The following is an 11,358-nucleotide window of genomic DNA, read 5'->3' as shown; positions in this document are numbered from 1 at the left end:
TCTTATTGGTGAACGTGCTAAGAACTGACTGTTTTACTTCCCACATATGCATGTATTTTGGAATGATATGAACACCCTCCTTGAAAAATTTGGCTAGGGAATACTTTCAAAATAAAAATTATCTGCCTAGATAGTATAGTTCTATGGGCATTTATTTAAATTTGTACTTTGTGAAGGCAAATACTTGGCAGGTTTTCAGACTGATTACAAGATTGCTTCTGCTGGTGTTCTAGTGTGGTTGATCAGATATGTTCACTCACAGCTCCTCCTTTTTTGAGGTGCTGTGACTGCCAGTGAAAGATTGCAAGTGTTCAAAGTGTTGGTTTTCATATACTCTTATATTTATAGACTGTGAAAAGCATAAACAGACAGAAAGCATGTTCCTAATACATATGTCAGAGGATTGGATTTCTGCAATGTGTAATAGATAATCTGAGAGAGAACAGTGAGTGACAGAGTGGCTAAATAGCACCAGAGAAACTTCAGACAGTTCACAGCCAGGGAAGAATGAATTTAAATGCTCTTGGGTATTTATATTCACACATATATGATGGACAAAAAGACTGCTCAGTACTACTGTGAATTTTATCCACTAATAGCTCATAATACCCCTCCAATCACATGCCATGTAGTTAATTTTGAAGCAAGAATATGTTTATTCTCTTTCTTTCACCAGAATGTTCCACCTGCTTAATGCACTCAACAGAAAAAAAATTAGGGACAATGTTTTACTTTCTTTTCAGGACGTTTTGATCCAAAGATTTAAATAGATCTGCCAGTAGCATTAAACCCAGGATACCTTGACAATGGATTTCACAGAATTTCACTGTAGTGACCACAGAGATCACTGGAAAGGTTGTACAGAGACTGCAAATAGTAAAAGACACTGACTTCCACTTTCACTAGATACTGAATCTACTTAGAGTCCTCTTCTGCAGTAGAAATGGCCACTGACTTAAAAGTTCTCACAATGTAAAGGGAGAAGTTCTTTTTTATTTGCTTTTTTTGAAAGCTCATCACTATTACATATTCTAAATAGCTATAGCCACAATTCTTAATACTGTGAAAACTGCAATTCAACACTATGACGAATTTAATTCACTCAGAAAAATATGTCTTGAATTTAAGTCTTTTGGCTTTGTTCTCAGAGTAAAAAGTGGTGTCGATGGATAGATTTTAGCATTTTCTGTTAGCCTTACCATTAGGAGACACAAGCTTATACCAGCACATTATTTGTCAGTCAGCTACTCACATAACTTTTCAATCAGTTGGTTCAATTGAGCCAAATATGACAGAGCACTCAAAATCTCTAAGACTAACTTAGTACAGCTCTGTGAAAAATTGATGACGAGGGGAAACGCCAAAACCTCAGTTAGTGTCCCCACTGAGGATAAATCAGGGAAAGCTGGGTCTTTTAACTATTTTGTTTGGCAACAGCTGAATGATGAGGCAGGATTAAGTGAAGCTCTGGATTAGTTGCTGCATGCACTTAGCCTGGCCAGGGAACTGAGGACAGGTCAGTTAGGGGAGGAGGGCAAAGAACTGGCAAATCTCTGGGGATATGGCAGTGAGGCTGCTCTCGGCAGAGGAGGGGGCTGGATGTGCTGGCAAGGTGGTGATATGGGGGTGTCAGGGTTTATTATCAATAATTTGATTATCAATTACCAATTCATAATTGATACTATGTATTTTGTAATAGTTACGAAATTATCAATCTCTTTCCAGCACTAATTCAAAACATGATTCCATACTAGCTTCCATGAAGAAGATTAACTCTGCCAATTCAAAATCGGTACAAGGGAACATAAGACACAAATCTCTAAAGTGCTAAACGTTATTCCCCTGCTTATGGGACAGCTTGTCAAATTTGTGCATTTTTTCTTCAACTTGGACATCAAAGCAGGAAAAGTATCTGTTTATTTTAGTGATTTTTTTTTTAATAATGACATAACTCAGAAATAGCATATGTACAAATCTTGAATTTTGTGTGTGGCTAGACGTCAGTAAAAAGTCATTTTGACAATTTTGGAGATAAGAAATGTGAAAGAAGAAAAATAGCCTTATGATTATGCTGAAATAATTGAAGCATGCAATTCAAGAAAGTTATCCATTCATGGGCCTGCAGTTGTGTACTAATCAGATATATCTTTGTGAAAACACTTTATGTGATCCAGTAACCATAGGGCAAAAAGACCTGTACCTTTCAGTTTGCATATTTTTTTTTCCCTGCTGGTGCTGCTCAAAAAGAAAGAATACAGGTGTTGTGTGCATATTTATCTCCCTTGTGAAAAAAAGTATTTTGCATATCTTCAGCATCCTTTATATGAGAATTCCAAAGCTCTTTATTAATAATAGAATTACCTTTCTATAAATGTCAATCCTGGACTGTAGAGAAATTTCAGTGTCTTGAAATTTACCTGAGGAGTTGATTAAGTTATCTATCTGTTATTACTGAGGCTATCTCTGTCTGAGCCAGAGTCTGTAATTTACAATTTCTTTTGCTATTTCTCCCTTAAAAAACCATTTCCTTACACACTAATTCTTGCACTTTATTGATATTATAGTCTTGCATCTGAAAAAAGGCACGTGGGGTTTTAGGAATGGTCAGATAGTTGTCTGTACAGCTCTAGAAAATGCCAAGATGACTGGTCAGGTCAGTCTTTGTGTATATTTTAGCAACTTTGTGCATGCCTCAATGAAGTTGAGTTACCTACATGCACCCTTGTAATCCTCACCATGCTCTTTTTTTATGCCTCCAGCTCATGCACAGTACTGCCCAAGCGGGTCGTTGTACACACACTCAGGTTCTGCATCCCAGGGCCAACTGTTCATGTGCAAACTCTGATTTTTGCAGTCAACCTTTCAGAAATGAACATACACCCTTTTGCCAAAGAACTTGCCCAGTGACATCATCAGACCTTGGTTCCAGAAGAATAATTAATTAGATTCTTTGACTTTTGTCTACTTCTCTCTATGGTGCCTCCTGTGCTCAGGAAGCAAGAATGGGCTTGCACTTACACTACTTTTTTCTTCTTCCCCAAAAGGTGGGATTAAGGAAGAAACTCTGTCTGTAAAAAAAAAATATGACTGAAAAAAAAGAGCGATTCCCTCCCCTTCTCAAATGCTCGAGCGGGGTTAATGAATCATCAGCCATACTTACATAATTCTGCTTAAGCAGTGAAGCAGTGGGAACTTGCATTAGGGAAACTACTTTAGGTAAGTAATCATAAATAACCATGACAAAATAGAAGCTGATACATACCTGAAAAGGGATCACAATATTGATTGTTTCACCCACTTTCTTCACCAGAGTCTGTCTGAGGTGGCGGGGCAGCCAGAATTTGGGACGCTCTGCAGTTAAACATTAGTACACTAAATACAAAACTTTTGATAATATGCAACATTATTTATAGCAAAAATAAGGCAATAGATAATTGTAAGCATAAGAAAATTGTGGAAACACTGTTTATGATTTTAGGGAGTAGTAGCTCAGTCTCTCAGTAGTTTCAAATGTATTTATCTACTGGATAAAAAGTTAATATTAAGTCTCAGTTATATATTTACATCTGAGCATGTTTTCAGTGACAGCAGCATTTATGAAAATGTGTCGCATCTGAAATGCCAAATTTGGATGATTTCTGTTGGATGTGAGTCTTCTATATGGACTTTGTTTCTTTGGAGAAATTGTTCAGTTCAGTAGAAAGGGTGGGACTAGGGATGTGTTGGAGTAAAAGAATGATTATAGATTATGATTATCTATTGCTATATTGATACTGCAGCACCTTGTGAACAGCCTCTTGGAGGTATTTATGGACATAGAAAGCACAGCAACTGACAGATTCCTTTATCTTGCTACAGTCATTCAGTTACTGCTTTTTCTTTGAGATTGATGTAGTAGAATCTCTTTGTAGCATCTTACTTTTCATTAAAAAAAAAGGACCTTACTACATGTGTTTTCATCTAGTCTCTGCTTTCCTCTACCTCTCTGGAAAGCTTTCTAGGCTCTCCTTTTATCCTTATTCTTTTCCCTATCATTTACAGAAGGAATTTCTTAACATACAGTTGGAGTATCTGTCCTCATGACCATTTGGTATTGTGATGCATTAAAACTTCGTTTTATTTACATTGGCTCAATTTACTGCCAGTGAGACTCTGGAAGACACTTCGTGTGAGCCAAGGTTGAGGAATCCACTATTAGCAACTCTTGATGTCTTTTGGACTCCAGTCAAATGAATTTTAATCTACTCTGTTGGGTGATACACAGGGTGGTAATTAATAATCTGTGACAATGAAGTAAATAGATCTCTTGCCATAGCCAACAGAGTCATTTTGCAGTAATATAGCAGCTTTTCAAGCAGAGAGGTAAATATTAAATAAATGTTTCTTAAATGCTGACAGTGCTGTTGCAAGAGGTGAAATGTCCATATTTTGAAAATAAGAAGTAGAATTTTATTTTAAGAGCTATGCTTTACAAATATAAGACCAGGGTGCTGTAGAGATGTTCTCAGAGTGAGAAGATGCTGGGCACCTAATCAAAGTGGAAGAGCAGTTTTTGTGTTATTCTCAGATAAAGGCAGAATTTTGGCCAAAGGAAATGAATGGATACTCACGCAGGATCTCTTGAACAGTAACAGGCTCTTTTATTGTTGCTGCTCCACTCTCGCCAGCCAGGTTCACTGCCTTGATACGGAAATAAAGTTTGTCCCCCGTGACCAGATCTTTAATCAGTGCAGAGGTGCGCTCAGTTAGGCCAGGAAGAGCAGGAATCCATTCTGTAGCTACAAGTACAGTATTTGCATATTGCAATAGTACATTATTTTTCCAAACTGATGCCTTGTTTGCAATTGAAAATAAATTTCTATTAGGGTAAAATTAATTCAAGTTACAACACCACACTTAAAAGGGAATAAAATAAGTTGGAAGAAGAACTCTGGATCAAGGTGATGTGTTTACACATGGAATTAAGCAATCTCTACACTTTGTTACACAAAATAGCTAAGGATAAGGGAATCATCTTTGAGTAGTTCCTTTGGCATTTTGTTTTATAGAGCTTAGAGCTGTGGGACTTCCTGACATCTATTTTTACTACATGGGAAAGGGGAGAATTTTGGAAGTAGCTTTAGCACGAAAATGAAGCCTTAATTTTATTTTTTTTTCTTGGTGTAAATATACCTTCTGTTGCTGTCCAAACAGATCAATGAGAGCCACATATAATATAGTAATAGAGCGCATGACTGTTGGAATTTATTGTTTAATTCTCAGTTGACACAGTAGAACAAAATTCTTAGTGCTTCCTTATTATAAAGCACAGAAATATGACTGATAAAATCATTCTGCTATGACAATGACATAGAGATTCTGGTAATTCTATAGTGATTTCTCATTAAAGACTATACCTTATTTCTGCATAAATTATGCCCTGTAAACCCCCTTGTTTAGATTATTTGGCAATTGAGCCTAATGTCAGGGAAAATGTCAATATTAAAGTGACTGTAAATTTGTTGTTTGACTTTTATAAGTACTACGTTTTAGCATCACAGAACATGGGATTTTTGTAGATATGGTGCTGTTGCACTCTTTATTACTGGTACAAGTATTAAATGAGGTAAGGTAATGGTTACTTAAAGTTTGACTGATGTCATCACAAGCAAGTTATTTTTTTTGTTTTAAGGAATATGTAATTCATGAATAATACAGAAGTATAGTAGTGACTAGAGAACAGCAATAATATTTTTGTATTATGTTTATTTAAGCTTCTGATGACTGTGAAGATGACATTATGGATGTGACTTCCATGGTTTTACAGTCACATTGTAGTGAGTATGGTGATGGTTGGCAAGGATGATAGACATAGATTAGAGTTAAAATTTGATCATGCTGGACACGGTTAGATTGTTGGTAGTGTATTGAGGTGAAGTTATTGCAACTGGAGCGTTTTTTAAATGCTCTGTTGCTGCTGCCTAGTGCTCATGCTTACTTACATCCATCTTTGCAGTATTCCACCATGTAACCATCTAATCCCCCAGCTCCAATCCGCTCAGGGGGTCTCCACTTCAAGGAAACAGTGCTGTCAGAAACATCTTCCACTGTGAAGTGGGTTGGTTCACTTGGAGGAGCTGTAAGGAGACACAGACAAGTAGATACTGATAAATAGCAATACAACTATGAGAATTCAGAGACTATACAAGGAGTGATTAACTGCTGATTTATGTACCATTGTCTATATTAATAAAATAAATCTACCTGAAGCTCAGTTGTAAAGTGTAACACCTATTACATAATTTAATAAAAGAACGGCATAAGATTCCTACAATAGGAAGGGGAACAAGAGGTTAATATAAAAGACTTGTAGAAGGGAGTCAAATTGTCATCATAAGTCTGCAGAGAAGTCTAGAAATAAAAATATGTACCTTTTGTATTCTGTACTTACACCCTGATTGTAACTGGACAAAATTTGCATAGTCAGAGGACCAAATTGACAGCGGCTAAATTTCACTTCACTCACACAGTGAAGAAAATGACCAAAAGTTATGACTAAATGGTTACAGAAACCCTACTTCTGATTTGTGCATTTGTAACAGAGACATACTTGAGAAAAATATTTTGGGGATGAAAAATTTTGATTTAGATACAGCTTTTTCATATCTCTTCAGAACAGGTGTGTTATGGCTTTATATAAAACCCCAGTTCAGAAAGACCTCTAGCTAAATTCAGTCTTCTGCAGCATGACTATTATCTACTAACTTAAAAATAATCAAGAAAAGTCCTTACTAGAGGATCCAAAATGCACATAAATGTTACTGTGAAATAATTGATACCAAAAAACAAGCAGAAAGCAACTTTCTCAAAATAACATTTAAGGTGCAGGACCATAACATTTAGTATACATACCATAAGAGCAATTGTGTCAATAAAATATATGTCTGTCATAATCTGTGTATATGTGTATTATAAACTGAACATCTTCTGAATATACATAATAGATTTTACGAGGTAAGTTAAATACAGGTTCACAAATTGTGAAACGAATTGAAATCAATCTTAGTTCCCAAAGTTATTGTAAAAGAAAAAAAAAATCATCTAATTTCATTTCTGTAACTCAAAAATTTTTGTATTCACATGGTAGCACGGACAGCACACGGGAGGCAAATGCAATTGGGAGCATACACAACCACACAGTACACGATCAAAACCCCAAACCTCTTCTCTGAAGAAGTAAGTGTGAACTTTATCCTTAATCAAGTAAAACTCTGCCTATCCCATGAAAACTTTGGACCTTTTTTTTCAGTAGCTCCACTGGATGGTTCTTGTTTGACCTCTTTTGTTGCGGACCAGCCGTTGTGTGTCTGAAATCCAGAATTAAGAGACCCTTCTTGCAGTTCAGCTTTCCCTTCTGACTCCTTCACTGCATCATCTGCTTTTACATTATCTCCGTCAGCAGGCTGTCCCCCTTCGCTGTTATTTGTAGATTTAGAAACTCTAGTCATTTTAATCTCCAGCTATTTGTATTTTTGTAGGTCTTCTCCCTAAAAGTCTTAGCAGGCAGGCTTCCTGAGGACTCCTTCAGTTTGCTCCTTGCTCAGGAAACTGCAGGAGACACTGCGCTGCTGTGTTGGGAAGGATTATTTATAGAAAATCATTCCTCAAATATTTTCTTAATCATCTATCCTTTTAGCTGTGGAGAGGGCCGGGATTAAGGGAGCACTGGACGGGATACTATGATATTTGCACCCATAAGGGAATGGGAGAAGCTGAGAGGGACAGGGAAATCTCTGTCAATTAGTTCTCCTCCTTTCCAGATCCAGCTTGACTCTCACACTTCTAATTATAACAACTAAAAATTCATCAGCAATTTCATGAAACTGGAACCTCTGTGCTCTTGAGGAAGAGGAATGAGAGACAGAGAAGAGGAACATTACAAAGGAAAAGGTTGATTAAATATAGAATATAGAGATGGTTGATAGTCTCTTTCCTGACACATTCTTTTCAGCTGTAAGAGTGCTTGAAGAGAAGAGGTCAAAATTATCCTGTCTTGGTTTTATCCTAGAAATACCATGGAGTTTCAAAACTCACCAATTGGCATGAAGGGTTGTGAGGCAGGGCTTGGCCGGGACATGCCAATAGAATTTACAGCATAAATCCGCATCTCATAAACGACTCCTTCAATCATCCGCTTGGCTTCATAGGTTAGCTCTTTTAAAAGGTCAAAGTTCAGTCTCATCCATCGATAGCTCTTCTTCTTCTTTCTCTCTAAAATGTAGCCTGGAAAGGACAGCTGTTATGATGTAAAAGAACTGGAAATTGTTATCTCACACACAGGAAAAAAATAAAATCCTTTTAAACGAAAGAGAAATTTCCTTGAAATGTTTGAGATGTGGTATAGAGTTAAAAAATTAATTTCCTTCTTCTATTCTGCTTTAATTCACTAATCTTGACTAACATCCTAAATCCCCCACAAAGAATTAATTGGATGAACAGTTTGACAATTCCTTTTTTTAAAATTAATGTTTTATCAAAAAACTGATACTAGATCTCTGTGCTCTTTGCAAAGCTGTGGAAACACAGAATGCTTCCCAGATAATGCAGATCTCAGCTTCTTCAACCCTACAGTGAGTGAGATATGGCCACTCACCATTTTTCTTGTTCTGATTTCCTTGGGAAGAAAAGTGAGCCTGTATGATAGCAGAGACAAAGAGAGCTGAGAGCACTGCAGAGCAAATCTGCAGTACAATTTAAGGTGTCATCTGTGTGCCTGGAATCCATGTCTTAGCACTTCTCCACTTCTCCAGAACACCCATAGCCTTTCCAACACTACCATGCTGTTTTCCAGAATGACTAAGTGAGGCTGAATTATCAGTATAAAAGATAAACTTCTCATTTCCCAAATCTGAGAATGGAATCTGTGATTCCTGATGCTTAATATGGAGGATGGTTGTATATCACATTGGAAATATACGTGGCAGATATTTTCCAGTTGACTTGATACAAAGGACTACTGAACTGTTTATTTCCATTTAGCTATATTAAATTTCTTCTGCTTCTCTGTGTTGCAGATAGCGTGACTGGATGTGATCCACGTAGGCTTCTTCTAAACAAACTTTGCTATGAAAGCTATTAATTTTTTAATGAATAATCAGAGAATTCACTGAATAGTCATGTACACGTGCCATGTATTTGAATGTATTTTATAGGGGTGTTCTTACCCACAGACTGCAGATGTCTGTAACAGGGGTCAGCTATAATAGTGTAAGTGCATAGCAATGACTTCTAATTGAGCCATGCAGAGGAGTGATTCAGTCCTGCTGCTCACCAAGGTCATGGCTATCAAATTTGCAAAAGTCCCTTTGATATACCTGGGAAGTATGTTTCACACTTAAGGTGTCTCCAGGGATGAGACACATGATGACGGGCACATTTGATTTGCTGGCATGCTGTAGGCACAGACATCATGCAACCTTTCCTGTCAATGCTGAAAGGCAAAAACAGCATGGGAGTCTGCAGAATGTTCTGGGAAAAGAACAGTGGAAGTATCTTTAAGCTGACAGGTTGTATCATCACTTTAAATGCATAACAATGTGCTCCTGGCATGCTTGTTTTCAGTAGCTTTCGGAGTTAAGTGCTGTAAGCAAAGAACCTATGGTTCCTTTGGTATGTTCCTGTTTGTTTCTCTCTTCAACAGGGTCTATGAGACTGAGAGAAGTTTCATCAGCTCGGTTGCTGGGGCTTTTTGCTGTTATAAATAAGCAGTGTTAAACACATAAATGTCAAAATGAAGACATTTTAAATAAAATAAAAAAAAACCAGGCAGAAAGGAGGTAAAATGAAGATACTGGTAGTATTGGTGACATTTGGTAAAGCAGATTATTTCCCTAAATGCACCAAATGGGTGAGAGTTAAAGGTTCTGTTTTAGTAATACAAAAAGCACACAAAACCCCAGGAAAGGTGAAGATGGGGTGTGAATTTCTTTTTTTCTATCTGTTGGATATAGCTAATAAAGACAGTATCTGACTGCCTACAATGCCATCTGTGACAATATGATGACAGATAAGAACGAATATGCCTTTTCCCCCTGCCTTTTAAACTTGCTTTTAAAGCTCTGTTTTAATGGGTAGTGCTGCATTCGGCTTTTCCTCTCCCCCTGCTGCAGGGGTTTTATTGGAGCTCTACCAGCAGAGAAGCCCTGTGCCAACTGGAGAAACCTCCTCAGGTAGTGCAAAGGGTCCTTCTTGGAACATCAACAAAATCCTTCCTTTGACAGTGAAAACAAAGCAAAAAACTTTTCAAAATATGTACCCTGAAAACCCTACAAAACAATGACACAACTACTGGTAAATATCTTCGCACATAATATTTTAAACTGCTGACTTCTTGATGGCTTCTTGTCAGAACAAATGAAACCACAAAGCACTGGCCCAGCAATACCTTGTTCATTCCTGCATGGGTAAATGCTTTGATTTAAATGAGATAGATCATGTGGAAATGAATGAAGTCCAAACATCCAAAAGAAAATACAAACTCTTCTCTTCCAGATACTATTCAGGGGATTGAGAGAATTTTAGACATTTCTAGCTCTGGCATCCCCATGGGAGTCCATATAGCTTACATTAAAAAAAGTGTTTTGTTTTTTTTTTATTTCAGAGAAACTCAGGCTCCAGAGATCTTTATTAAACAAATTGCTAGATATGGACCCCAGACAAATTTTTTCTCCTAAAATTGATCAAGATCCTGCATTATTTTCTTTTTCTTCTGAGGATCACAGAGATTTTTATCTAAAACTCGCCATGCTATGTGCAGAATTTAAAATGGTGTCAGTGATAATCTTGATAGTCTCGTTTGCCTGCTCATTTCCTGCATCACATGATAACTTTGCACTCTAGTTTTTAGGACAGATTTTAAGGTCACTAAAATGATTGAAACTGTTTTATGAACCATTGTTTTATATGAAGTAGAGTTATGAAGTAGTTTTCCACTATAAAACACATATTGCAAGAGTGCCTGAGATTGCAGAAGTCTGGAGTTGATGACTGAGGTGGCCACAGATCTGTTTTGATATTCCTAGGTGAGCACAAAAGCCTGTATACTGACTTAAATTTTCAGTCTTCAGTGAGAATAGTCAGCTTTAGCTATTTTTCATATCACCTTTTCGTGCTTTGGGAACTTGTTTGCTGAATTCTTCTCTGACTCAAATCGCACAGGCAGAGGGCACTCTCTCCTCAGAATTGGAGGGCCAGAACCCAGGCAGGTGTGAAGATTCATGCATCAGAGCAGCTCCCATGTGAGGGTCAGCCTTCCTTATGTCTAAACAAAGAATCCTTCTGCACCATTTCAAAGGAGCAGCAAGAAATACATGCAAAGTG

The 11,358-nt window shown here is 37.2% G+C and overlaps 1 protein-coding gene across 1 annotated transcript in view; it reads right to left on the bottom strand.

The window, feature by feature from the left end:
- MYBPC3 (myosin binding protein C3) overlaps positions 1–11,358 on the bottom strand; it is a 62,477-nt gene that overhangs the window by 13,493 nt on the left and 37,626 nt on the right. Inside the window, exons 25-28 of the mRNA XM_014251878.2 lie at positions 8,074–8,262; positions 5,982–6,116; positions 4,611–4,778; positions 3,263–3,351 (exon numbers count right to left, since the gene is read on the bottom strand). Of these exons, the coding sequence (XP_014107353.2) occupies positions 3,263–3,351; positions 4,611–4,778; positions 5,982–6,116; positions 8,074–8,262 (581 nt within the window). The remainder of the gene's footprint in view (positions 1–3,262; positions 3,352–4,610; positions 4,779–5,981; positions 6,117–8,073; positions 8,263–11,358) is intronic.

Source organism: Pseudopodoces humilis, chromosome 7, assembly GCF_049639895.1.
Source record: "Pseudopodoces humilis isolate 2021_Gansu_Grassland_sample_001 chromosome 7, ASM4963989v1, whole genome shotgun sequence".
NCBI classification, from domain to species: Eukaryota; Metazoa; Chordata; class Aves; order Passeriformes; family Paridae; genus Pseudopodoces; species Pseudopodoces humilis.
The sequence above is the reverse complement of the archived record's forward strand: the minus strand, read 5'-3'. Positions and strand labels throughout refer to the sequence as shown.